Genomic DNA, 23,855 nt, shown 5'->3' on the forward strand with positions numbered 1-23,855 from the left:
ACCGACAATCCAGGCCCGGGGGGCGGGGGGGCGGGCCCAGATGGGTCGAACCACTGAGGGGTGGGGGGAGCGTCGGAGGGCGTGAGGCAGGACGGAGACGGGGGGAAGAAAGTGCCGCAACAGGACCCCAGAACTGACTTGACTCCTAGGGATCACGGGCCGTGGAATCCATCAGGGCCCCTGGGGTGGCGCCGACTCGGCGCCGAGGTGGTCCGTGGTCTCTCACTCCCCCCCGCCGCTTGTGTGGGCGGGTCCGGAAGGGCGGGCTTGCTGGGCCTGCGCAGGCGCAGGGAGGCCGGCAAGATGGCGTCCAGGCCCAAGCGGCGCGCCGTGGGCAGCGCGGCTCCGCAGCCCCCGGGCGGCCTGGCAGTGCGCGCCGAGGAGGAAGAGGAAGACGGAGTGGAAGATGAGGACGAAGACGAGGAAGACAGCGACGAAGACGAGGATGAAGACGACGAGAGCGTCGACGAGGTGACAAGCACACGTGCGACCCGGGTTTGGTTTCTGTCGGGGGTGGGTGGGGGGGACTTTCTGGCCGCCGGAGCCGTAGGCAGGGACCCGCCGCTTATTCTCCGCCCGCCCTGCGGCGCCCTCTTTCCGTTTCTCAGGCCTTCTTTTTAAAGATTTTTATTTATTTATTCATGAGACACACAGAGAGAGAGAGAGGGGCAGAGACACAGGCAGAGGGAGCAGCAGGCCTCACGCAGGGAGCCCGACGCAGGATTCGATCCCAGGACCCCGGGGTCACGCCCTGGGCCGAAGGCGGCGCTAAACGCCCCGGGCCGCCCTCCAGGCCTTGTGTTGCGATGCTGTTCTCCACCCTGCGGCGCCCTCCGGCCCCTCCGGCCCTTGCTGAGACCTCAGTGACCCCAGTGACCTCAGTGAAGCTGCATCTTCTGCCTCCGAGGCACCTGACCGCCCGCCCCACCGAGTCCAGTTGCTGGGTTCGCCGTAGAACCGGGTTTCTTTTTTTCCCCAGACTGTCCTCTACCGAACCGCCTGGCATTGTAGGTATTTAATATTTGTTGAATGAATCAGTAGGACTGAACGGGCCTTAAGAGCACTGAGTGCCCACTGCGTCCAAAGCGGAATCGGTAATTCGCGCTTCAGGTTCTCGTCTTTGCCGTTTCTCTAAATGCCCACCCCCCCCCCCCCCCCCCCCGTATTGGCAACTTACTCAAGCCCCAAACCTGGTGATTAACTTTAATTCCTCCTTTGTCATGCCACATCCAGTCTTGCGATAAATCCTGCTAGTTTCTTTCTTTCTTTCTTTTTTTTTTTTTTTTTTAAGATTTTATTTATTCATTAGAGACAGAGAGGCAGAGACACAGGCAGAGGGAGAAGCCGGCTCCATGCAGGGAGCCCGATGCAGGACTGGATCCCAGGCCCCTAGGATCAACTGCCCTGGGCCGAAGGCGGTGCTAAACCGCTGACCCACCCGGGGATCCCAGATCCTGCTAGTTATATCTACATACCCAGATGGTTTCGTTGTTGATTCTCCAACAGCCTTAGTCCACAAGTCCATGCTTCCATCATCGCCTGCCTGGACTCCCGGGGTAACTTCAGTGACTTGCTGTTTGTCCATTCTTGTACCATCACTACACCCACAGCCAGAGAGATCTTTTTATTTTTTTATACAATACTAAGCATGCTCAGTACCATACTTTGAAGTTTAGTTATTTATATTTTAGTGAACTCTTAAGGCCAAGATGGGGCTCAAACTCACAATCAAGAGTCACACAGGCTCTTCCTACTGAGCCAGCCAGACACCCCCCCAGAGATATATATATATATATTTTAAGATTTTATTTATTTATTCGTGAGAGACAGAGAGAGAGGCAGAGACAGAGGCAGAGGGAGAAGCAGGCTCCATGCAGGGAGCCCGACGTGGGACTTGATCCCAGGACCCCAGGATCACACCCTGGGCCAAAGGCAGCGATAAACTGCTCAGCCACCCAGGCTGCCCAAGAGAGATCTTTTTTAAATGTAGGTGTGTTCTCTCTTCCCTGTTCAGAACACTCCACCAGCTTTCCACTTCATTTATAGGAAAATCCAAATACCTCCTGGTTGATGGACTGGAAGGTAGCTAGTGTGGCCACAACAGAATAAGCAAGGGAGAGTAATGGGATATCAAGTCAGAGATGAACATGAGTCAGGATTAGGGCTGAGACTGGCTTGGGTGCATGATAAATCTTCCAGGGAACAGAGCTTTCCCTTAGAAATCAGCTCTTTGGCCCCTTGCCTTGGATGTGGTCTCACCTTTTTTCACCTAGAACTTTATTGGCTATTTTGCTAAGCACAGCAATCAGTGCTTCTTGAATTGACATGGATAGTCTGTTGCACTCCAGTGATTAAAAATTAGCGTGATGATCCTCATTGACTATAGTGTAAGAAAACGTGCACTTGTATATACTGTTGGTGGGAGTATAATTTATTGCAGTGTCTTTGGAGGACAATTTGACAGTATCAGAATCTAAAATGTATACATCCTTTGATAGAGTAATTGGACTGCAAAGAATTTATTCTTTAGTCATCATAATAATACATGCTGTTCCAGGGTCTGTGCACTTTATTAACTCATTTAGTATTTACATCAACCATGTAAAGTTAGGAGTTAGCACCATTTAAGACAGAGGATACACAGCAAGTTTAAATGAAGACAGTGTGTGTGGTGCAGTAGATATAGGGGAAGGAAGAAACCTCTTGAAAGATAATAACTATTGTTAGTGACCTCTGAGGAGTAGGAGTTGGGGGGTGGGTAGTAAGACTTTCAACTGGAATCTCTGTGCTCTTTGTCGTATTTACCACTGAAATATATTACTTTCTTGATTGAAGAAATTGTTAAGGCTTTCACGGCAGTTTCCTACACTTGGTGGATCTTGATTCCTGTATTTATTGGAAAGAGGCTTTTAGTTTTTGTGGTGTTCACTCATCCACATCCATTTGTCATTATTGTGATGAATAAATCCTTGACCATTGTTTTGGAAATGAAGAATCTACCTCAGACCTGCTCTGCATATAGAGAAGGAAGGAAATGCACATGTGTATATGTGAAGCCTGACTTAAAAAACAGGGTGACTGGCTTTGAGGCAGCTGGCAGAGTGGTGATAGAATGTGGCTAGAAGAACTTACACCTAGTGCTTTTCGTCTCCTCTTTTCAGGTCAGGATACTGAAAAGATGTGACGAAAAGCACTAGGCATGCTTAGTTAAGTTCTTGCGGCCATGTGGCTGGGACGCGTGCTTGTGTTTAACACAGACCCTTGGAGTGTAGCTGCAGAGGAAGGGGAGTGGGTGGTGAGGGTGCCGGGGTATCTTAGACCTCCAAGGCAGGAAGTAGTGGGGCCTCAGGGACCGGCTGGGTCACTGAGCCTGGAATGCTGTGGAAAACCAGAGGAGTCTTTCACATTTTCCTTTTCTCCTTTCCCGCTCTTTGTTACATTCAAAATATTTGGTTATTTTTCTGTTTCTACTCCTTATAGCAGAGAATAGAAAATACCAACAGCTTCTGAGATTTGTCAGTCAAAAGAGCAAGCAGGTGAGATGCCACATCTAGTTTTAGTTCTGAAGTCTGTCACTTGGGAGTAAGTGGCAGGGCTCTGTTTCACAAAGGTGGCTGTTTCCCCTGAAACCACGTGGATGGGGAGTGATTCCCAGAGCAAGGGGTGCTGGGCAGATGGTCCATTTGGTATCTGCTGCGGTGCTGGTGCCATCATAGCCTGGGGCAGAGGTTGGAGACATCTGTCCAGACAAGGAAAAAAACCCTAAAAGCATCCTTTAAAGAATTTCTTTTTTAAGGAATGCACTGAATACCTGAATTGTGACAATTTGTTACGTGGTTTAGTTTGACCCTGTTTGGAACATGTCCTCACCCCCTACCCACCCGGGCTGTGTCGCCCTCACAATCTGGCTGAGCCTCCTTCCAGGAGTCAGGATTTGAACTTGATAAACTGGCCTCAATACTCACCCCCCTGGCGAATGTAACAGCCCAGGGGACGCTTAAATGTATGCACAGTCAGGGTGACCGGGCACAAGTAGCTGTGACTGACCTCTCTGGCCTTCAGCGAAGACCCAAATTCCAGAATCTGCTATACTTGGAACTATGTGTGAACACACTATTTTAGCAGATCCCCAAAATAAATGTGTCACTTACCAAGGTATGATTTAGGACTGATCTTGTGGAGGCTTATAAGCCTCTAAGGTTTTGCTTTTGGTGTGAAGCAATCCTTTCATTGATTTATGGGACACAGTAGCATTACAGATTAGGTTCTGTTTTCATTGTTTTGCTTCATATAGTCCCATGTACTTAACATAGTTTGTTGGCCTCTGGGCCATAGTATGTGCTGTTCTCGGGGCCAGGAACTCTTTAATTTTTTTTTTTTTTTTTTTAAGATTTTATTTGAGAGAGAGCATGAGTGGGGTGAGGAACAGAGGGAGAAGCAGACTCTCTGCTGAGCAGGGAGCCCAGTGTGGGCCTCAATCCCAGGACTCTGGGACCATGACCTGAGCTGAAGGCAGATGCTCAACCAGCTGAGCCACCTAGGTGCCCGAGTGCCAGGAAGTCCCTCCCAGCTTGTGTCACTTCTCTAAGGGAAGACTTTCCTGACTTTTTTTTTTTTTTTTTTTGGAGTTCAATTTGCCAACATATAGAATAACACCCAGTGCTCATCCTGTCAAGTGCCCACCTCAGTGCCCGTCACCCAGTCACCCCCACCCCCCGTCCACCTCCTCTTCCACCACCCCTAGTTCATTTCCCAGAGTTAGGAGTCTCTCATGTTCTGTCTCCCTTTCTGATATTTCCCACTCATTTTTTCTCCTTTCCCCTTTATTCCCTTTCACTATTTTTTATATTCCCCAAATGAATGAGACCATATAATGTTTGTCCTTCTCCGATTGACTTATTTCACTCAGCATAATACCCTCTTTCCTGATTTCTTACCTATTTTTCACGTTGTTACAGCACCACGTACCTGTGTTTTATAGCACATATAGTTGCAACTTTATATTTATCTCCATGAATATTTCCTTAAAGCCTATGTTCTCCCCTAAATTGTAAGCTCCACGAGGGCAGAATCATTCAGTCTGCTTTGCTTACCTTTTCGTCACGAGTGCCTGGCACAGTGCTAATGTACGTGGTGGTCAGTATTTGTCAGGTGAATGAAGTGTAGCCTCAGATGCATGGGCTGAATCAAGGGCATCAAGCGGTAGGCAGTGCTGGGGACTTGTGAAGTGATTCTGCGCTTTGCTCATCCTTATTGTAGTCAGGTAAATAATTTCTTCTTTGTGGCTGCTGTGACTGTTTTTTCTGGAGCAGACTTCCTCTACATTGAAACTAGATCAGTCTGAGTTTTTTGTTCCCAGGCTTATGTGTCAGAAGAGATGGCGTGAAGGTGCTTTGTAACCTGTGCAGATGGCAATCTTGGCAATATATTTGCCTATTTGAAACCTAGACAGTTCTTCAGATAACATTTTCTTTGTGTCCTTTCTCCTGGCACGTTCTGTAGATAGAGATAGAGCCAAAAACAATAGAGGCAGAAGGAAAAGAAAAAGCTGCAAAGTAGAAAATACTGCCTGAATTATCTTAGGGAGTTATGTGTGATGACCTATTTTGTGTGTTATTTACAGGAAGTGAATGTTGAATTTGAAGCTTATTCCATCTCCGACAAGGATCATGACGGAATTAAGAAGTTATTGCAACAGGTATGGTCATTTACCCTCTACACACAAATTTGCTCTTCTAAGAAAATCTAGGCCATTCAACACAAGCTAGGTCAAATTTCATCCTTTATTTTAGAATTCCTATACCTGTCCTCTCTACCCTGCAGAGTAGGAAGGATTGTTTCTCTTTTCCAAGGGCTTTTCTTTTCCTCCTGCAATTGCTCTTCTGAGTTGTCTTCCATCATTGATACTTCATTATTTGAGTATGGATGTTAGAAGTTTTGTTAAAAATTGCGTTTTGATTTTCATTTAAAGTACTTTTTTTTTTTCTTCTCCTTAGCTTTTCCTAAAGGCTCCTGTGAACACTGCAGAACTAACTGATCTCTTAATTCAACAAAACCATATTGGGAGTGTGATAAAGGTAAGCGGGAGTTATGTTTGTTCTGATTAAATTAGTTCTTTGTTGTGTTAAGATCCTCCCAAGGTTTAGCGGACGGGCCAGGAGCTCAAACTGGAAAGAGATGTTACCGGAGGAAGGGAGACTGGTTATAAAGTCATTCTAGTAATTTCCAAGATTCCTGAATGCTGGATTCCCCGGAGTGCCAATGGATAGTGAGAAAAAGGGGTGATTCAGAAGATATTTAGGAGACGAGAGATAATGGAGCTTAGTGAGTGATGGGTTGAGTTGAGGGGTCAAGGGTGGCTCCCAAGTGTTTGCCTCCAGTGACCAAGATTGCAAACATGGAAGAAGAGGCCAGGAGGGAACCTGAGTTCGGGTGTTCACGTGTTGAGTTTGATTTGCCTGTGATACATGTGAGGGAGGTGTGAGCAGTGGCTGGAGACCTGGGTGTCCTCAGCAGATGGACGGTTGCCCAGGGAGGGTGGGACAGACACTGCTAATACCAATTACTTGGAGGAGTCAGTGGCAGAGTCTGCAAAGGAGCTGTGGTGGGGGCCACAGTGGGGGGTGGGGGTGACCTGGAAGGGAGGGCGTGAAGCACTGGAGGGAGCTTTTGGAGGAGGCACAGCAGGAGGGGTGAGGCCTGCCTCTGCCTCCCCGTGGTGGTTTTGGGTTTTCTGTGGCTGCCATATATACTGCTTGCAGTTTACTGTCACAGTAGCAATGGTCATCTTTTTGGCTCATTTGGACAGAGCTCAGTGAGAACAACTCCTGTCTGCTCTGTGTCTCATTAGCCAGTGGGAGGCCAGAGGATTCACTTTCAAGATGGCTCACTCACATGATCAGCAAGGTCATGCCGGCTGTCCAGAGGGAGCCCAGCTGGAATTATGGGTCAGGGGCCTCAGTTTCTTTGTGGCATGGGCCCCTCTACGAAGCAGCTGGGTTCCAGGAGCAAGCAGCCCAAAAGAACCAGGCACAAGTGCACAGCATTGTATTTCCGCTGTCCTATTAATCAGACGTGAGGGTCTGCAGAGGTTCAAGGGGAGGGTGCATGGACCTCAGCATTCAGTGGGAGTAGGGGCTAGGTTACTTTGTCAGAAGAGAATGTAGGACTGGACTGTGGTGGCCATCTGTGGAGAATAGAATCTAGCACCGTGACCTTGGTCTGTTCCCACTTCCATCTCTGAAAATGAGGATGGTCCTGGTCCCTACTTCGTCTGGCATTGCAGAAGCAGCGGGAGTTGCTGAGCACTTGGTGCTTAGAGCAGCAGCATGGCCAGTGCTGTAGTCTCAGTGCCCACAGTTGGTGTCTTTTCCCGTTCCCAGAACTTGCCATTGGGGTCATGGTACAGAAGCAGCACCACTTCGGTCTACTGCACCCACTCACCACCTCACTTTTAGCCATCTCCCATTGTGGTCAAAGCCGAAGGTCTTCAACAAGCTGGCATTCACAGCCCCTATCTCCTCTCCTAAACAACTGTACCTGGCTTTTACAACCAGTACTCCACTGAGGTTCTGGAACTATCGGATAGGCTCACCAGCGTCTTGTTACTAAACCTCATGGCACTAAAGTGAAGAAAGTGAAAGCAGTAGTACCTCCAGTAGTTTCCTTCTAGAGCAGTGGGAAAGGCAGACCTCTCACCAGACACCTGTTCCCTCCAGCTGATCAGTGTCTGTAGGAGTGTTGTCAACACTCACTCCATCTTCGGCCCTCCGTCTTGTTGGTGCTTGTGCCGTGACCTTGGAGAAGGCTTGTTTTGATCATCCAGAAAGGGGTGCACAGAAGGCCGCACAGAAGGCTACACTTTAGGTAACTACCCTGCGACCTCCCCACCATGCCCCTAGCTTGTCGAAGCTGTGGGTGAGGTCCAAGCTTTGTGGAGAAAAGCTGCATGGCGCCAGAATCGTTGGTCCACCCAGTCTCTCTGTCAGTAAGATCGCCTCAATAAGACTGCGAATGGTGGAGTGGCTTGCTTCAGTGTCTGTCTTAGGTGGCTTCTCCATGTAGAACATCCATTGCTGACCCTCCTTTACCTTCTAACCGTGTTCTAAGACTGTCCAAGAAGAAACACTTTTATTCTTGAAAGAGCTTAGGTCAGTGGAGGATTCAGCCTTCAATGGGATGGTTCTACGGGTAACTTCACAGTGACAGTTACAGTTTTGGCTTCCGCAGAGGTCCTCAGGGTGTCCCAGTGACAGAGACTTCTGTCCCTAGAAGAGGGACTGCCCAGAACTTTCACCAGAGCCTCTGGGACTGGGAGAATTTGGATTCCTGTAGAGAAGGCAGTCCCAAGGGCTGTGGAGGGGAAAGGGCGGGGGCCTGCAGGGCATGCCCTGCTTGTGTGGCTAGTGTAGGGAGATTCAGGGGTGAGGGGTTAGGTGGAGTTGCTCAGGACGAAGGCCCTAGGAATTGTGTTGAAGAAGGAGGCTTGAGGCAGTGAACGGGTCAGGTGGGTGGGGCTTTTGCTGGGGGGTACGGTAAGCAGGTGGTCATGGATGAGACTGATGGGATTGTGACCGCGGCCCCTTTGGAGAGGTAGCCCCCATGTGGTGTTGCTTTGATGGCTGATGACCATCAAGGAGGAACACTGAGTGTGCTCCAGGGGATGCTAACTGCTTGTGAGCCCAGTGACCATTTGGGGGATTCCCCCCCTTTTTATTTTACAGTAAGCTCTGTGCCCCACTGAACTCACAACCTTGAGAGCAAGAGTCACATGTTCCTGTGACTGAGCCCACCCGGTGCCCCAATTTTGGGGATTGCTTAGAATTCGACACTGAGGGTTCCTTTTCCTACCCCTGGCCCTCTGTTGGTACTGCATGTGTTTTGCCACCGTAGGTGGGAGACCTGTGAGCTGCAGGACATCTGTCCCAGGTTGGTCTTGATGGACCAGGGCTGGTGGACTAATTCTGTTGCCTGAGTAGATGTGCCCCGGTTCTCTCATGGCTGGTGTTTGTGTTCTGAGTTACCTGCCTGTTCTCTCTCCATGTATCCTCTGGATTCATAGAGCTTAAAACATCTCTCATTTTGGCACATGGTTTTACTCCCTAGGCCATGCTGCCCACCCTAGTTCTACAGGTGAAACTGCTTCAGCACAAATGCTGCTTCCCCCCCCCCCCAAAGATTTTATTTATTTATTCTTGAGAGACAGAGAGAGAGAGAGAGGCAGGCTCCATGCAGGGAGCCTGACGTGGGACTCGATTCCAGGTCTCCAGGATCAGGCCCTGGGCTGAAGGCAGCACTAAACCACTGAGCCACCCGGGCTGCCCCCAGATGTTGCTTTTAAAGCCTGGTAGTGCCTTTGCCTGAGTCTCCCTGTCAGTAGCAGGAGATCCAGGACTACTTCCTCAGGCCCCTTGAGTCACTGGTCTGATGCCCTGTCCCCACAGAGGCAGGTTTCGTGGCCCTGTTCTTGCCCTGCGGCCCCCGGGAGCACCCCTGCTCCACTGGCCCTACCTTAGTGAGCCTGGGTGCTGCTGCAGGAGGCAGAGCTGTGAGTCCCTTCCCACAGAAGAGCGTCAGGGAGACACATGGGACAGTCGTGAGTCCCTGCTGGCTTTCTGTAGATAAAGCAGCAGCCTCATTTCATTTCCTTCCTTCAGCACATGGTCCCCAAGGACATTGTCTTTGCCAGACCTCACGCTAGGGGCCGGGGACGCAGTGAGTGTGCCGCCTGAACACGTGCACCAGCACCACTGCATCAGCAGCACATGGAGAGGTGGAGGCGGAGGCCCCGGGGGAGGGCTTGTCTGTAGAGTCTGGAAGTTCAGGTCGGAGTCAAGCATTTCATTCTTAGGTCTCGTTCCTTTCTTGCCCTCTTTTCTCTTCACGTGGTAGGAGTGAGTGGTGCCCAAGCGTTGTTCGCTCTCACCTGTGCTAGGGCTGGGCCTGTGCTCTGGAGGCCTGTGACTGCAGGGGATCCACGGAGGGATGAGCAAGGGCTGGCTGCAGCCAGGTGTCTTTGAAGACAGACTGAAGTGGTTGATTTCAGGAAGTTTTATCTGTTCTGGTGACATACTGCGAATCTAGTATAAAGAATTTTGGAGCAGGAAGGGGTCATCCACAATGTAAAAGGGGGGAGCAGAAGCAAGGGAGGTGAGCTGATCAGGGCAAGGCCCACGGTCCTCAGCCTGTGACACTTCCCTGCCGTGATGGTGGCCAAGGATGGTGTTTGAAAACCGAAGCGTGACTTGGTATTCTGCTTCTCCCAACCAACTGTACAACTTTAATTCTTTTTCTTTTTAAAATAGCAGACGGATGTTTCAGAAGACAGCGATGACGATGTGGATGAAGATGAGATTTTTGGGTTCATAAGTCTTTTAAATTTAACTGAAAGAAAGGTTGGTTTCACTGGGTGGCATCAGACTGTTCCTTAGACCCAAATCACTTTAATGTATGATGACTGTTTTTATATCAGCAATGGAATTAACAATAAGGATATGTGCTCTTGTGAAATCTCACTGTAATCTTGTTTTTTTTTTTTTTTTTTTTTTTAAGATTTTATTTATTAGAGCAGAGAGGGAGAAGCAGACTCTTTGCTGAGCAGGGAGCCTGCTATGGGGCTTGATCCCAGGACCCACCCTAAGGTCATGACCTGAGCCCCCTAGGTGCCCCACTGTAATTTTTTTCAAATGTGAGAGTGTTTTTGTGCTGAATGATCTCAACCATGAAAGTCATGGCTCCTCGTGGTGTAGAGAACCATTCAGAACTGGGTCCTGGTGTTGGTATTGATACTAGAGCTGGTGGTGCTGCTGTCTGTGGCTCTTCCTTTGTGAGGCTTTGTTGCTTCCTGCAGCAGAGGGCACGTACTGACCTTCACTTGTGCTTCCATTTGTCTCTTTATTGATTCGTTGAGTTCTAAGAAAAGGGAGAACAAGCTGTTTACTCTCCTCAGAGTAAGGTGCAGGTCACCATTTATCTTCAGGTTTTATTTATTTTTTTTAAGATTTTATTTACTTATTCATGGGAGACACACAGAGAGAGAGGCAGAGACACAGGCAGAGGGGGAAGCAGGCTCCATGCAGGGAGCCCGCCCAATGTGGGACATGATCCCGGGACTCCAGGGTCACGCCCTGAACCACTGAGCCACCCGGGCTGCCCCTCATCTTCAGGTTTTACATGAACTTTCCAGTTACGTCCATCTGTCTCTACGAAGTGGACTGGAATGGCTGTTCCGGTGTGTGAGTGTAGGTGTAACACGCTGTCACCACTGCTCATAGGACGGTAAATAGCCAGGTGTAGTTAATTTTGAGAAATGCTTAAGCAGTGAACACTGAGGACGGGTGGGGTTGTAAAGGCGATGCCAGGAGACTGCCCTGACTGTAAGATAGAAAGTGCTAGAGAGCTCTCTCTTTTCTGCTCCAGGTGCGGCCTGTACTGAACGGCAAGCCTTGTCTTTGCTTCCTAGGGAACCCAGTGTGCTGAACAAATTAAAGAGCTGATCCTGAGCTCCTGTGAGAAGAACTGTGGAAAGAGTTTGGTGGAACAGCTGGATACACTTTTAAACGACAACTCCAAGCCTGTGGGCTTTCTCCTCAGCGAGAGGTTCATTAACGTCCCTCCTCAGATTGCGCTGCCCATGCACCAGCAGCTCCAGTAAGAGACTGGGCCACATGCCTCTGAACAGAGGTTGTTCCCAGGTGGACTTGGCAGAGGGATTTCAGTAGTGGGAAGCGCCCTGCCCGCCCTTTCGGGAGCCCTGTGCCTCGGAGGACACCTCCTCCTGCCAGAGGCCTGTCCCTGCTTAGCAGCAGGCTTCCTAATGTCTTGTGACCGTAGTCTCAACAGTCTTAGAAGATGAACAGGGTATAAACACAGATGAGTTTATATAGACTTTTTACCCCCTACTGGACTAAAGTTTTCATCGTCTTCCCAGAGTTCTGTAACGTGGATAAAATGCTGAACAGTTACTCTGGTAACAAAAACTGGGTACAATTCCTAAGTTCCACTGGGATTTTTTTTTTTTTTTTTTAAGATTTTATTTATTTATACACGAGAGACACAGAGAGAGAGAAGCAGAGACACAGGCAGAAGGAGAAGCAGGCTCCATTGCAGGAGCCCGACGTGGGACTTGATTCCGGGTCTCCAGGATCACACCCTGGGCTGCAGGCGGTGCTTAACCGCTGCGCCACCAGGGCTGCCCTGGGATGTTTTTTAACTAAGGAAGCTGCAGTCCTGATACTGTGTCTCTGGCTTCTTGAGGTTTGCTGTTTTTAATTTTTTTTTGTTTTGTTTTGTGGGTTTTTTTTTTTTTCCCCTATTTTAGAGAAGGAGAAAGCACGAGTGGAAGGGCAGAGGGTAAGAGAGAGAAAGAGAACCTCACAAGCAGATTCCCCACTGAACATGGAGTCCAATGGAGGGTTTGATCTCACTGCCCTGAGATCATGACCTGAGCTGAAACCAGGAGTTGGAAGCTCAACCGACTATGCCACCCAGTACTTTCTTAATGCAGGGACTTTAGGTTTACATTTAATTGTCAAGAGCTAAGAATTGGGATTGTTGTGCTTTGAGGTAGAGTGGGATGGAAATACAGACTGGCCCCCGTGCCGCATGCACAGGCGCTGTTGCTCCAGGTCGTGGTGCTCATGCTTGCCTGGTAGTAGTTGGTGGGGATGTAAGGACAGGCTGAGCCTTCGGGTTTCCCACTTAACCAGTTCATTCTTGATCGTTTTACTCTCACCCCCTCATGCCCAGCTGGCACTCATTGTACTTTTGCTGCATGTTCTTTGTTTTGCTTTGTCTTTTTTTTTTGATCAGCTGGAGCTCATGTGTATTTGGTATCACAGGAGAGTGATCTGCTTTCTCCTGATCATCCTCTCTTAAAGCTGAAGTCTTTACATCTTTGGACAGATGTATAGGGACGCGGGCAGTTTTTGGAAGGAAAAAAATGAAGGCTATATTGCCATTCTACTGATTATTCTAGAATCTAGGGGATGTGTGTCCTGGTGTGCCATTTCTGCAGCATGTCAGGACTCTAGTCCTAGTGCTTGACTCTGGTGCTTAGAGATTAATGGCATTGGTTATAGCTCTGTGCCTTTGTGTCTCTGCTAAATGTTTTTAAAAATCCAAATTCTTACATATTTTTAGTTTTGCAGAGGCAGAGCAGTGATGCTGACTGCCTTTAAGACCCCTCTTATTTGCTGTGTATCCACATCGCAGCATAATCTGAGGGGCTCGTCCTGCTTACTACAAAACCCCGTCGTAGTCGATCACAAGTGCAACTGACCACATAAATAAAACTCATGCCTTAGAAGTGTCCAGATCTGACTTGTTCGAGCCTGTGTCAGAGACCACAGAACCCCTGCGGAGGCCTCTCTGGTTTCCCTGTGCTCTGGCTTGTGGATTTTCACCAGGCTCAGCAGGCAGACCGTCTCTGTGTTGTGCTTTGTAGGAAAGAACTAGCAGAGGCACACAAAACTAACAAGCCGTGTGGGAAGTGTTACTTCTACCTTCTGATTAGCAAGACGTTTGTGGAAGCTGGAAAAAATTCCAAAAAGAAAGGGAGCAACCAAGAAGAAAAAGAGGAGTTAATGTTTGCAAATGCAGAGGAAGAATTTTTCTATGAGGTAAGACTGTCCTATTTTTTTGAACGTAAACCAGAGCTTTCTTGACTGTAGGCAAGATTTGCTGCTCTCTGAGTCCTTGGAGTACGGCCACACTTTTCTTCATGTAGCTGGCAGTTGGTGGCTCACATGGTGTCCACGCCTAGTACCTCCCTGCAGGGGCTCACGCGGGGCCCACACCTAGTACCTCCCTGCGGGGGCTTGCGCAGGGCCCACGCCTAGTACATCGTGGTGGGGGCTCACCCGGGGCCCACATCTAGTACATCCCTGCTGGGGCTCACGCAGGGCCTACGCCTAGTACATCCCTGCGGGGGCTCACGCAGGGCCCACACTTAGTACATCCCTGTGGGAGCTCAAGCCTAGTACATCCCGGTGGGGGCTCACCCGGGGCCCACACCTAGTACATCCCGGTGGGGGCTCACCTGGGGCCCACACCTAGTACCTCCCTGTAGGGGCTCACGCAGTGCCCACACCTAGTACCTCCTCACGGGGGCTCAACCCGGGCACACACCTAGTACCTCCCCGCGGGGGCTCACCCGGGGCCCATGCCTAGTACATCTCGGCAGGGGGCTCACACAGCGTCCATATCTAGTACGTCCCCTGCAGGGACTTAATAAGCAGCGCTCACACCTAGTACCTCCTGGCAGGGTCTTGCTTGCCTGCGCCTTCTACACTACCAGCAGGCTTGTCCCTAGCCCCCCAGCCCCTGGGGTGGAATGTGGAGAGGAAAAGGGCCATGAACTTTGAATGGTGATCAAGCACTGTCCACATGCTTACTAGAAGATCTTTTGTTCTGGAACCACGTCATGAGGTAGACGTTAGTCTTGGTTTACAGATGGGCATGCAGAGTTGGGGAGGAGAGCCATCATCTGAGGTCATGCAGCTGGTTCATGTGGAAGCTGGCGTAGGCCCTGCTGCCCTGTGAAGGCTCACATGCTTCTCTGTGTCCTTGTTCCTGGATGTCCTCCCACGTAACAGGATTTCTAGCACTTTTTTCCAGAAAGGTAGCTTGTGCCATCATGGACAGCTAGATGCCAGAGAATCTGCTTTCTTGCTCAAAGATAGTCAATCTGAGGAGTAACTTACTTTCCTGGATTAGAGGGCATCCGTAACTACTTTTTTGAAAAAAGACTTCTGCAAAATACTAAATACTGCAGATTCAGCTCTACCTTTGTTTTTCAGGAAGTAAACAGTGAAAATTAAACGTGTATCCCCCGAGCACCTTAGATTTTTTTCAGGGAAGGCCGGATGGGTGTTTGAAGATGGCCTGGTTACACACACGCCTGTCTTCACACAGCTTGATGCCAGCACAGTGAGGAAAGACCAGTGTGTGAGGACCATTCTGAATCTCATTGTCAAAATGCTAGGAGTCTTTATTTCACTTTCCTGTTGATTTATAAACACTTAAGACTGGGACACACCGCTCTTCATGCTTTTCCTGTAGGTTAGAAATCTGGTAAGCATTGTGTAACTTCTGCTGGAATATCCCGTTTGAGCTAATTTTATTGTTCGGCTTCTGTTTGCCGTCACTCGTAAGCACGTCAGACAATATTCCTGGCTGCCCTTTAAACAAGTTTCCCTTTGGGTTGTCTGAAACTTTAACTTACAATTTTATGTTCGGTTCAGAAGGCCATCCTGAAGTTCAGCTACTCGGTGCAGGAAGAGAGCGACACTCGTCTGGGAGGCAGGTGGTCCTTTGATGACGTCCCCATGAAGCCCTTGCGAACCGTGATGTTGATTCCAGGTGACCGGATGGACGAAATCATGGACAGACTGAAAGAGCACCTCTCTGTGTGACCCATTTCCCATGGACAGTAGTTGGTGATTTTGTGTTTGTAAAATTACCAGAAAACAGCTCTCTGATTTACTGAAAAACTCACGACTTTATTCAGAGTAAGGTCCTCTACAAAAGAGTAGGGTTCTGTCCCCTGTGTCTGTGACACATTTACAAAATAGTTTTAAAAAAAAAAAATTTGGTCAAATTATGAATGATTAAAAGCTTTTCCAATAAGAAGGAAAACATAGGAGTCGTAATTTAAAGAACTCAATAAAAACTTCTATTTTTTTATTTTTAAATAATATACAAAGTATTTTTTTTCAAGACTCGTGGGGCATGATCTCATTCAAGTTGAGCGTCTGCACCTCCCTCTGGCAGACTGGCTGTTTGTTAGGCTAGTGTGGGGCACTTATTGCACATCTTGCTTTTTATGGAAGATTCTGAAGTCACTGGATGGTGCATCTCTGCTCAGTAGTCTCAGGGCACTTCTCACACATTTTCGGTTCCTTTTTCATTGTTGATAGAGGTGAAAGGTGATCCATTACTTGACGTAGGATATCCTTACTTTCGCTAGGAGGCAGGTTACTGAAATAGTACGGTGGTGCCAGCTGCATAAATCTGTTGAAAACAAAAAGATTAGATTTTTTTCTTTTTTGGTGAGTAATACCAAACATGGGGGGACTTCCCACCCCTGGAGAATCTACTTGTTGAACTGGTACTTAATTTGAACTCTTCAGTCTCTGTCTCCCTTTGCAGGATAAATACTTCCTGTGGTTTTTATTGAACCAGTCCAATTGCATTTCTGGAATAAGTTGGCTTCTCTAGTGTTAGGCCACACCTAACTATGATGCCCACCACTCATCACCAGGGGAAACTGGCACTTGCTTTAAGGCCCATCACATGTGAAAGATCAGGTCAGGTGTTGGGGAGAACTCCGGGTGGGTAAGAGTTCTTTCTCTCATTAACTGATACCACTCCGCGTCCAGCTACTAGGTACTTTAGGTTCCTGCCTTGAAGCTCACTGTCCAGGGAGGAGCGTATGTTCAGGTGGACCTAGCATCTGCAGGAGCACTAGAGACAGCTCTTCATTCTCACGGGTACCCCATGTACTTCATTCCCTTGGCAGCCAGAGTTGTCTTTGGAAGTACACAGAAAGGATGTTATTCCTACTTAAAACTCTCATAATTTCGTAGGGCAAATTCTAGACTCGCACGTGGCCCATGAGCCTTAAACCTCTCATAGTTGCCCGTCGCCCACCTCCCCTGCATCCCTCCCTCTCCCACTAGCCCTAGTCTTGGCACGTCTGTTCTGAGAGTGGCTAAGCTCATTCCTTCTCTGGGTTTGCACCTGTAAACACTCTTTGTGGCTTTTTTTGTTCCTTTTAAGAGGCATCATGCTGTTGTATTACTACACTGTATTGTTTTTCAATAATCTCTACACCCAACATGGGGTGGGGCTCAAACTCATGACCCTGGGATCAAAAGTTGCACGTTCCACCTCCTGAGCCAGCCAGGCGCCCCTTTGCATGGTATGTAATTTGTTGTGATCCCAGAGAGAGGAACATTTAGATGCTCCTCCCGAGGGACCTGCCCTAAGTAGGTATGCAGTACGTTTAGATTGGTGCCAACATAACCTAACTGAAAATATAGTAAAAACCAAATGTATCACTGACTCAAGTTATGAGTTAAAAAGAACCTTTTTCTCTCTAGTAGACTTACAGTTCAGGAGAGATTTCGGAGGTAATCCTGATGTAGTTGTTCTCAGATATGCTGAACTTGTGGAAGAGAACCCACTCTGGCATCTTCTTGGTGATGGAGTAACTGGACAGGGGGTGCAGCTGGGCTACCTGCTTGTGTGTCAGCATTAAGTAGTTACCTGATCCATCCACATCCCTGGCAATCTACAAGGCAGTGTTTTTAAGGAAAAAGGTTCTGTGTTAATGAGATCAACAGACAAGATGTTTTGTTTAAAAAAATTCCTAAGTACTTATTTCACTCAAAATAGTAAAAATTACCCATCTGCCACCCATGTTTCCTATTTTCAGATCTAGAAAACAAGCCAAACACAGGTTTTGCCCAAAACTTTGAGGCCGTGATGATGATGTTCCTGACTAGCAGTTTCAGGGCAGTGGGCGAAAAGAGCGTAGCTACAAAGGCTAACTGGGGTCGTGAAGGCTAGCGTGCTGCCAGCCACGTTCTGGGCAGGATACTCCTGTCAGGGGCTTTATGCCAGATGTTCTAGCTCAATACAGTTAACACTGATGTAGGAACCTTACTTTGTCCATACAAGATGAGGAAATTCATTTTAAAATGTCATTTTTTCTCCTCTTTAAAGACCGTTTTAGAATTTGAGAAATACCAGTTTCACTCCCCACGATGTGAAGAAAATGCATCCGTAATGTGCTTTAATTTAGGGGAGCTACATCGGGCAGCCTTCATTTGGGGGATGAAACACATGAGACATTACCTTTACCAGTATCACTGGTTAAACATGAGCTACTTCACAAACCAGTGAGGTGAGGGACTGATGCTCCCCCAAAGAGCGTGTTTTTCCTAATGTCCCCTCTGTAATGAAAAAAGACCTTTTGTCTTTTTGGACAAAGTGACCATATTGTGGCTTAGCCCTTCAATTCCCTTGAAGGGAAGTATATTTAAATAATCTTTAGTGACCCAGAAGGTTTTAGTTTTATATAATGTCAACACCACTGAAAGCACCATCCCAGGTGAGACTTCCTGACAGGCTGTCCTGAGCGTGAGGTTCTGTAGAGACCACGCCCTCCCCATTCTCGCCTGCATGAAGTAACCGGACAGGAGAGCCTTCTTTATGTTCAGAGCGTTTTCCTTTGAGCCAAAAGCAGGTTCTGCGCAGGGAAGCTCAATTCGCTTGACAATTTCTAAGAGTTCAGCTCGGATAACGTCTGCCATCCTGAGAGCACAACAATTGAGGAAGTAATCGTGACACCACTTTTCAACACAGTCTGGGAGGGAAAGAAGAAAAGAAATGACCAGTTATAAGCTACCAGAGCCCAGGCCAGGAAGAAGGTGGGATCTCTGTCCTGTCCTGAAGAGGAGGTCACCTGGGTGACGGAGGCTGCAGGGACGCGTGCTGGCCGGCGGGACCTGCACTGGCTGTGGGGTTCTGGAACCCCCGAGCTGGGGGGCAGCATGTGGCAGGTGCAGACCAGGCCAGTGTACCGCCCATCACCTGCACCCGAGGGCGGGCAGAGGAGGTGGTCTCATCAACATTTGTGTCGTGTACACGATGAGGACGTACGTGGCCACAATGTTTGATCAAACTAGGAGGGAAAAGTGTACAGTAGAAGGTCCCCTGAGCCATGAAAATATCTCAACATACTTCTAAGGGAAGGATCACTACTAGGCTGATTGGGGAATTCTGTTAAGCTCATCTACTTTAGCTGCAAATTTTATATTAAAATTCAGTCCCCTGGTTCAGTTTGAAGTGAATGCTTTCTTGCTACCGGTGTAGTTCCCTAGGACGGGCCTGGAGTGCTGCCTGGCCCTGGGAACGCCCCTGGCCTTGGCACAGTGGGGGGAGGCCCCCGGTCGACCCTGTCCTGTGCACCTGGGCTGACAGGAGCATGTGCTTGGGCAGACGATTGTACCCAGCCTCCTTGCTCTCCAAAGATGCCACCAAACTCCCCATATCCTTTCTGGCTCCACTGACAACTTTACCTTCTCAGCTCGGAAAAATTAACTCCCCATTGAATAATTCTACTGCCAAACTGCTGTCCTATTTCTCAGCTCAGTTTTCATCCTGTCTACCAGAGCAGAGGAGGTAAAAGGTGCTAAAGGGAAAACCAAGGTTCCCTTGTGGGAAGGGGGTTCCTCACCGCCTGCCTCTGGAGGCCCCGGCCTGCGTGTGTCACTCTGTCCTGTCGGCCCTTCGGGATCCCCTTCCTGTCTAAAGCTGAGCAAGGCAGTTTCATGGATAGGTGTTTCCAATTCCCTCTTGTGCAAAGTCATACGCCCACTGTGGGTTAGCCCCGGGACTTGTGCCTCCGCTTTTCCACACGTCCTGTCCTCTCCTCTCCCCCCGGCCAAGCCGGCTCTCTCCTGCCTCCTTCGGCACACCTGCCGATTAGTATCTGGGGCCGGGGTTGGTTGGTTTGGTCCTGGATGTCCACATTCTGTCTGTCCAGTGAAGGTGGGTGTTGGGGAAAGCACAAAGCCCAGCTCTGACCCAGGGCACCTAGAGACGGCAGTTCCTTTCTCTCCTCCCCCGGCCCTGGAGGGTGGGGGCTGTGCTGTGCCAGAATTTTGGGCCCAGGCTAGCTCCCTGGGCTGGCTGGGCACTGGACTTCCACATGCCCGGCGACAAGTGCCACTCCACTCCAGTGACCGACAGGCTGGAGAAGGGAGAACAGCTCGGCTTCCTCTGGGGGAAGAAAGCTGGACACGAGCTAATTTCTCAGACTCACAAGCATTCACTTACGGTCACTGGTGGAATTCAGAGCTATGTCCTGGTAGGCCTTGTAAATGTTGATGAGGGTAAAGTGATCTCCTTCAGGATGTAAAAATGTCTTCCAGCAAGTCAAGGCGGCCTCCTCAGCCCCATGTGGCAGATTAGAGAAGCAGTTGGGAGCTTTAAGACGCAAAAGGTCACAAGGTCAGCAATACTGAAGGCACTTCCCCTCCCCTGCTCCCCAGCAGAACACGCAGAGGGCCGGCTCGTGACCCTGTATGTAGAACCAACCATTCCTGGCTGCTGCTCTGGATCAACGTTATTCTTGCTTACTCAGAAATCAGATTCAGGGTGAGTTGTCCTGTTTTTCTCCTTGTTTGCCTGTGTAAGTGTAGCGAGTACCCTGCTCGTACCACCGTCAGAGCAGGGCCCCCGGGGGACCTGAGACTCTCTGAGGCCCAGCCGCTGGCACAGGATTAGGACTTACAGTCCTAATGCTGCACTGCCTTTGGCCTGTTCTGCCAGTAAAGGAATACATTAAGCCAGGAAGCAAGAATGAATGTGGTAGGAAACAGAAACAGAGCTCTCTGGGGGAAGAACATTCCTAGTGACCCAATTTTTCTTTCAATGTTTGATTAAGAAATTCACTGGATTTTGAATGACTTTTTTCAATCACTTGATTCCATCTTTCAATTATTAAGATAATTTGTGTAACTCCCTACCTTTTAAACCTATTAATATGCTTATCACTTCAAAAGGTTAAATGAATTGGTCAGTGTCTCTCTGTTAGGTTCTTCAAATCCTTCAGATGGATCTCATTTAAATCTAGACCTGGCACAGATTAACACAAAGAGCATTGCTCCCCGAGGAGTACCTGTCACCATGGCAGCGATTGTCAGCATCTCTTCCACACAGTCAAATTCACAGGATGCTAAGATAGACTTTGAGAGTTGTGGGTCAAGGGGAAACTCCGACATGATGATCCCAAACTCAGAGAGGTTCCCATCATTGTCCAGTGCTGCTAGGTAGTCCAAGTCTTCCAGAGCCTGCATCAAGCTTTCCGGTGCTAGCAGAGAAAAAAAAAAAAATCACCAGTCTTCTATAACCAAGATGGAGTGACAAGTACTGGACCTCCCTTCCCACACGAGACAACCGAACAGTTGGCAAAACACGTGAAACGACAGTTTGTGGGACAAAGCATGTCAGCAGTGAAGGCAGGGATTCCAGAGAGGGGCGCTAATGAAGGGAAGGCCATGACCACCCAGCAAAAGGCCTTGAAAGTTTCCCGGCTGCAGTGCCAGAAGGGGACCCAGGTGAGGCCTGCCAGACTCCTGAGCTATGAAGATGGTGCTGAGAGTTCAGGAAGGCTAAGGTCACCAGAGCTTGCAGGTAGGGCCACCTGACAGGAGAGAGCCATATAGAGCTAGAGATCGGAATATCTATGAAAGGTCTTCTTGCGTCGTCGGCAGAGCACGCAGAAGTAACATCGGGTCACAGAAAGAACCATCAGGTCACAGAAAGAACCAGCCAGAGGATTAGAGGGACAGTCCCAGGTGCTCATACTGGATCTAGGGCACGCCCATTTCTGCCCACCAGACTGGCAAACCTCAGAGTTCATGGGGCCCTGGGTGGGAGATGCAGAAGGGAAGAACTAACCCTCAATGTGCACGGCTCCAGGACCCGAATCTTAAAACCAGGACCTGAAAGGATCATCCTGCAGCCCAGAATAACAGTCAAGAATATTTATAGGAATACAAAATATCCAATACCCAACACAACAAAATGTACAATGTCTAGCATCCAATAAAAAATTATGAGGCATGAAGAGCAGGAAAATACAATCCTGTAATAGGGAGAAAAATTAATCAATTGAAACTGACCCAGAACCTGGAGAGATGACAAATAGTAGGTAAGGATGTTAAAGAGTTACTCGCCAGTGCAAAGACAAGGCTGATTTTCTCCATGCCTGTAGAACGTCAGTAATGGCGTGCTCATCATAGATGATTAATACCCACCAGAAACGGTAATCCACTTATTCAAAGCAAGGTATTCTCCTTGCCTTTGCAGAGTAAGATTAGATTAGTAAATATGTGTGTTTTTCTCCTGTCTGGCAGGTGGTACAGCAATAAAGGCCACACAGAGAAGCAAATGACACAGGATTAAGCCACTATCGTGTTCTACCCCAGACACCGAAGGATTTCCGAGCACTGCTAGATTCCTTTCATTTGTCTTGACTCCAGCAGGTGCATGGTGAGCTAGCTGAGCACTACGGGGACCTGCTGGCATCGGGGAGTTCAAAATAATGAATAGTAAAAATTTCCTTATTTGCTGTTCAAACACTGACCGCTAAGCTACTTGGCAAAATTTTGGGCAAAGTCTATAACTCAAAAGCCAGTCACAACTCAGATCCGCTAAAATCCCCTCGTTCCTACTAAGACTTGATGAAAACATCAGGAGAAACCACTATGGTGGGTCGAGAAATGGTTCGCTGATGCCGACGTGCAGTTCTTCAAGTCTCGAGTCCTCTCGCTGAAGAAGAGCAGAACGGGTCACGGACCTGTTCTCAACCTGTGACACATCACACAGGTCACAAGCAAAAGATCAGTCCTGGGAAAGCAGGTGTCGGGGCTGCAGGGGCTGTAAGAAGTAGCCTGCCACACCCCCAAACCTGCCCAGACCCGGGACACACACTGGAAGACCTGGAGCACAGCTTTAATCCCCAGCTGGGGGAAAAGAAGTTTAACTTTCCTTCTGCTTTTGAATTCCACCCTTGAGATTTACCAGTGAGTGGGGCAGGGCCTCCAGGAGATCCCTGTCCTTCCCCAGGCTCGGCCCCGGTGGCCTGGTCTGGGTGCTGGCACGGAGCACCGGGGCCCCTCGGTCATTCTTGGACACCCCTGGGCAAAGATGAGACCTTGAGAAGCCACAGTCCCGGGAAGGAGACAGATGGGCTATTTAGGGAAAAAAAAAAAAAGTCCGAGAGTTCTCTCAGCCATGAAATGAAAGAACAGCTGACCTGTTGGGAGAAGGTGCAAGATGCAGTCGGAGGAACAAGCATCTCAGATTAAAAACCGCGGGACGGGGCTGGGAGCACAAACTTAATTACCGAAAACTGTTTAGAAACCAATTTCTATAAATCAGCAAAGCTGCCACGTTATAACTTACAGGATCTTTGGCAATTGTCCCTGTAAGCATCTGGCTTCGCAGCCAGGCTGTGTCCCCAAAGGGCATCTACTCCTCATTTTATGTCTTGTGGCTAAATTGGCTGCACACAGGATGATGAACAGAAACAACTTCATAATTCTGCTCCCACCCTAACACCAGAAAAAAATAATGTTCTGGGGGTTTTATTGTATCAGAAGGAACAAGTTAATGAATGCAGATCACACAGGTGAAGCAACAAGAATAAATAACTGAATAGAATTTGCTAATAGAACATCCCACACTTTAAGACGTCTCCCCGGTGCGGCTCACGAAGTCGTCTTAGCCACAAAGCCGAAGTGTTTAGGTGAGGCCCTTCACGGCAGGGCAGCGTTCAGACTTCCCTGCGAAGTCATGCTAACGACGTCTCAGCGGGCAGGAGGGCAGAACAGCAGGCCGGCTCTCGGCTCGGCTCTCGGGGAGCAGTCCCCAAGGGCAGGGTTGGTTCCCTTCCTCCCCCACACTCCTTAACCAACCAAGAAGGCCATGGGATCCAGGTTCAATCTGCATCACTGGAGTGGGAAAGGATTTTAGAGGTAGGACGGCCTCAGTGGTCCGCGGAGGAGACAGGCCATGCCCCCTGAAAGGTGCCGTTCCTTACCCGGAGGAGCCCGTCCTGCTGTGAGCGGGGCCTTCAGGCAGCGGCGCCGTCCCCACGGCCTGCCTAGCGAGACGCTCGCAGACCCGAGGGCCACGGCCCGGGAGAGGACTGAGGCAGAGAAGGGAGCCGGGCCCATCTGCAGGGGCCGCCCTGCTGGCTGCGGGTCAGCTCACTCCTTCTAAGGGTGACACCCAGCTCGTTCACTCACGTCCTCTCAAGCCACTTGCAAGGCCCTGGG

At 49.0% G+C, this 23,855-nt stretch overlaps 2 protein-coding genes and 1 long non-coding RNA gene across 6 annotated transcripts in view; 2 read left to right on the top strand and 1 right to left on the bottom strand.

Annotated features, from left to right (window-relative positions):
- Window positions 1-268: 268 nt before the first annotated feature.
- On the top strand, window positions 269-15,695 carry LOC112672489 (BRCA2 and CDKN1A interacting protein). Of its 3 annotated transcripts, none has more exons than XM_035707628.2 (7): window positions 269-471; window positions 5,624-5,698; window positions 5,997-6,077; window positions 10,305-10,394; window positions 11,462-11,649; window positions 13,445-13,619; window positions 15,246-15,636. In XM_035707628.2, exons 1-7 carry the CDS (start codon window positions 304-306, stop codon window positions 15,411-15,413), a joined length of 945 nt encoding a protein of 314 aa, XP_035563521.1. In that variant the 5' UTR covers window positions 269-303; the 3' UTR covers window positions 15,414-15,636. The 3 variants fall into 3 exon arrangements, with proteins under 3 accessions (XP_035563521.1, XP_048959532.1, XP_025323387.1); XM_025467602.3 differs by having other exon boundaries at window positions 270-471; window positions 15,243-15,695; XM_049103575.1 differs by lacking the exon at window positions 10,305-10,394 and having other exon boundaries at window positions 15,243-15,636.
- Window positions 15,651-23,855, bottom strand: part of DHX32 (DEAH-box helicase 32 (putative)) — a 57,318-nt gene continuing 49,113 nt past the window's right edge. For both annotated transcript variants that reach the window (XM_049103574.1, XM_025467596.3), the window contains exons 8-12: window positions 20,690-20,881; window positions 19,846-19,995; window positions 18,183-18,370; window positions 17,112-17,293; window positions 15,651-16,011 (exon numbers count right to left, since the gene is read on the bottom strand). In XM_049103574.1, coding sequence (XP_048959531.1) covers window positions 15,840-16,011; window positions 17,112-17,293; window positions 18,183-18,370; window positions 19,846-19,995; window positions 20,690-20,881 — 884 coding nt within the window. In that variant the 3' untranslated portion in view covers window positions 15,651-15,839. The remainder of the gene's footprint in view (window positions 16,012-17,111; window positions 17,294-18,182; window positions 18,371-19,845; window positions 19,996-20,689; window positions 20,882-23,855) is intronic.
- On the top strand, window positions 19,991-23,057 carry LOC125753942 (uncharacterized). Its single transcript, XR_007406906.1, has 2 exons — window positions 19,991-20,166; window positions 21,930-23,057. It is a non-coding gene; the product is annotated as an uncharacterized LOC125753942 (long non-coding RNA).

The sequence above is a fragment of the Canis lupus genome, chromosome 28, assembly GCF_003254725.2.
Source record: "Canis lupus dingo isolate Sandy chromosome 28, ASM325472v2, whole genome shotgun sequence".
Lineage (NCBI taxonomy): Eukaryota > Metazoa > Chordata > Mammalia > Carnivora > Canidae > Canis > Canis lupus.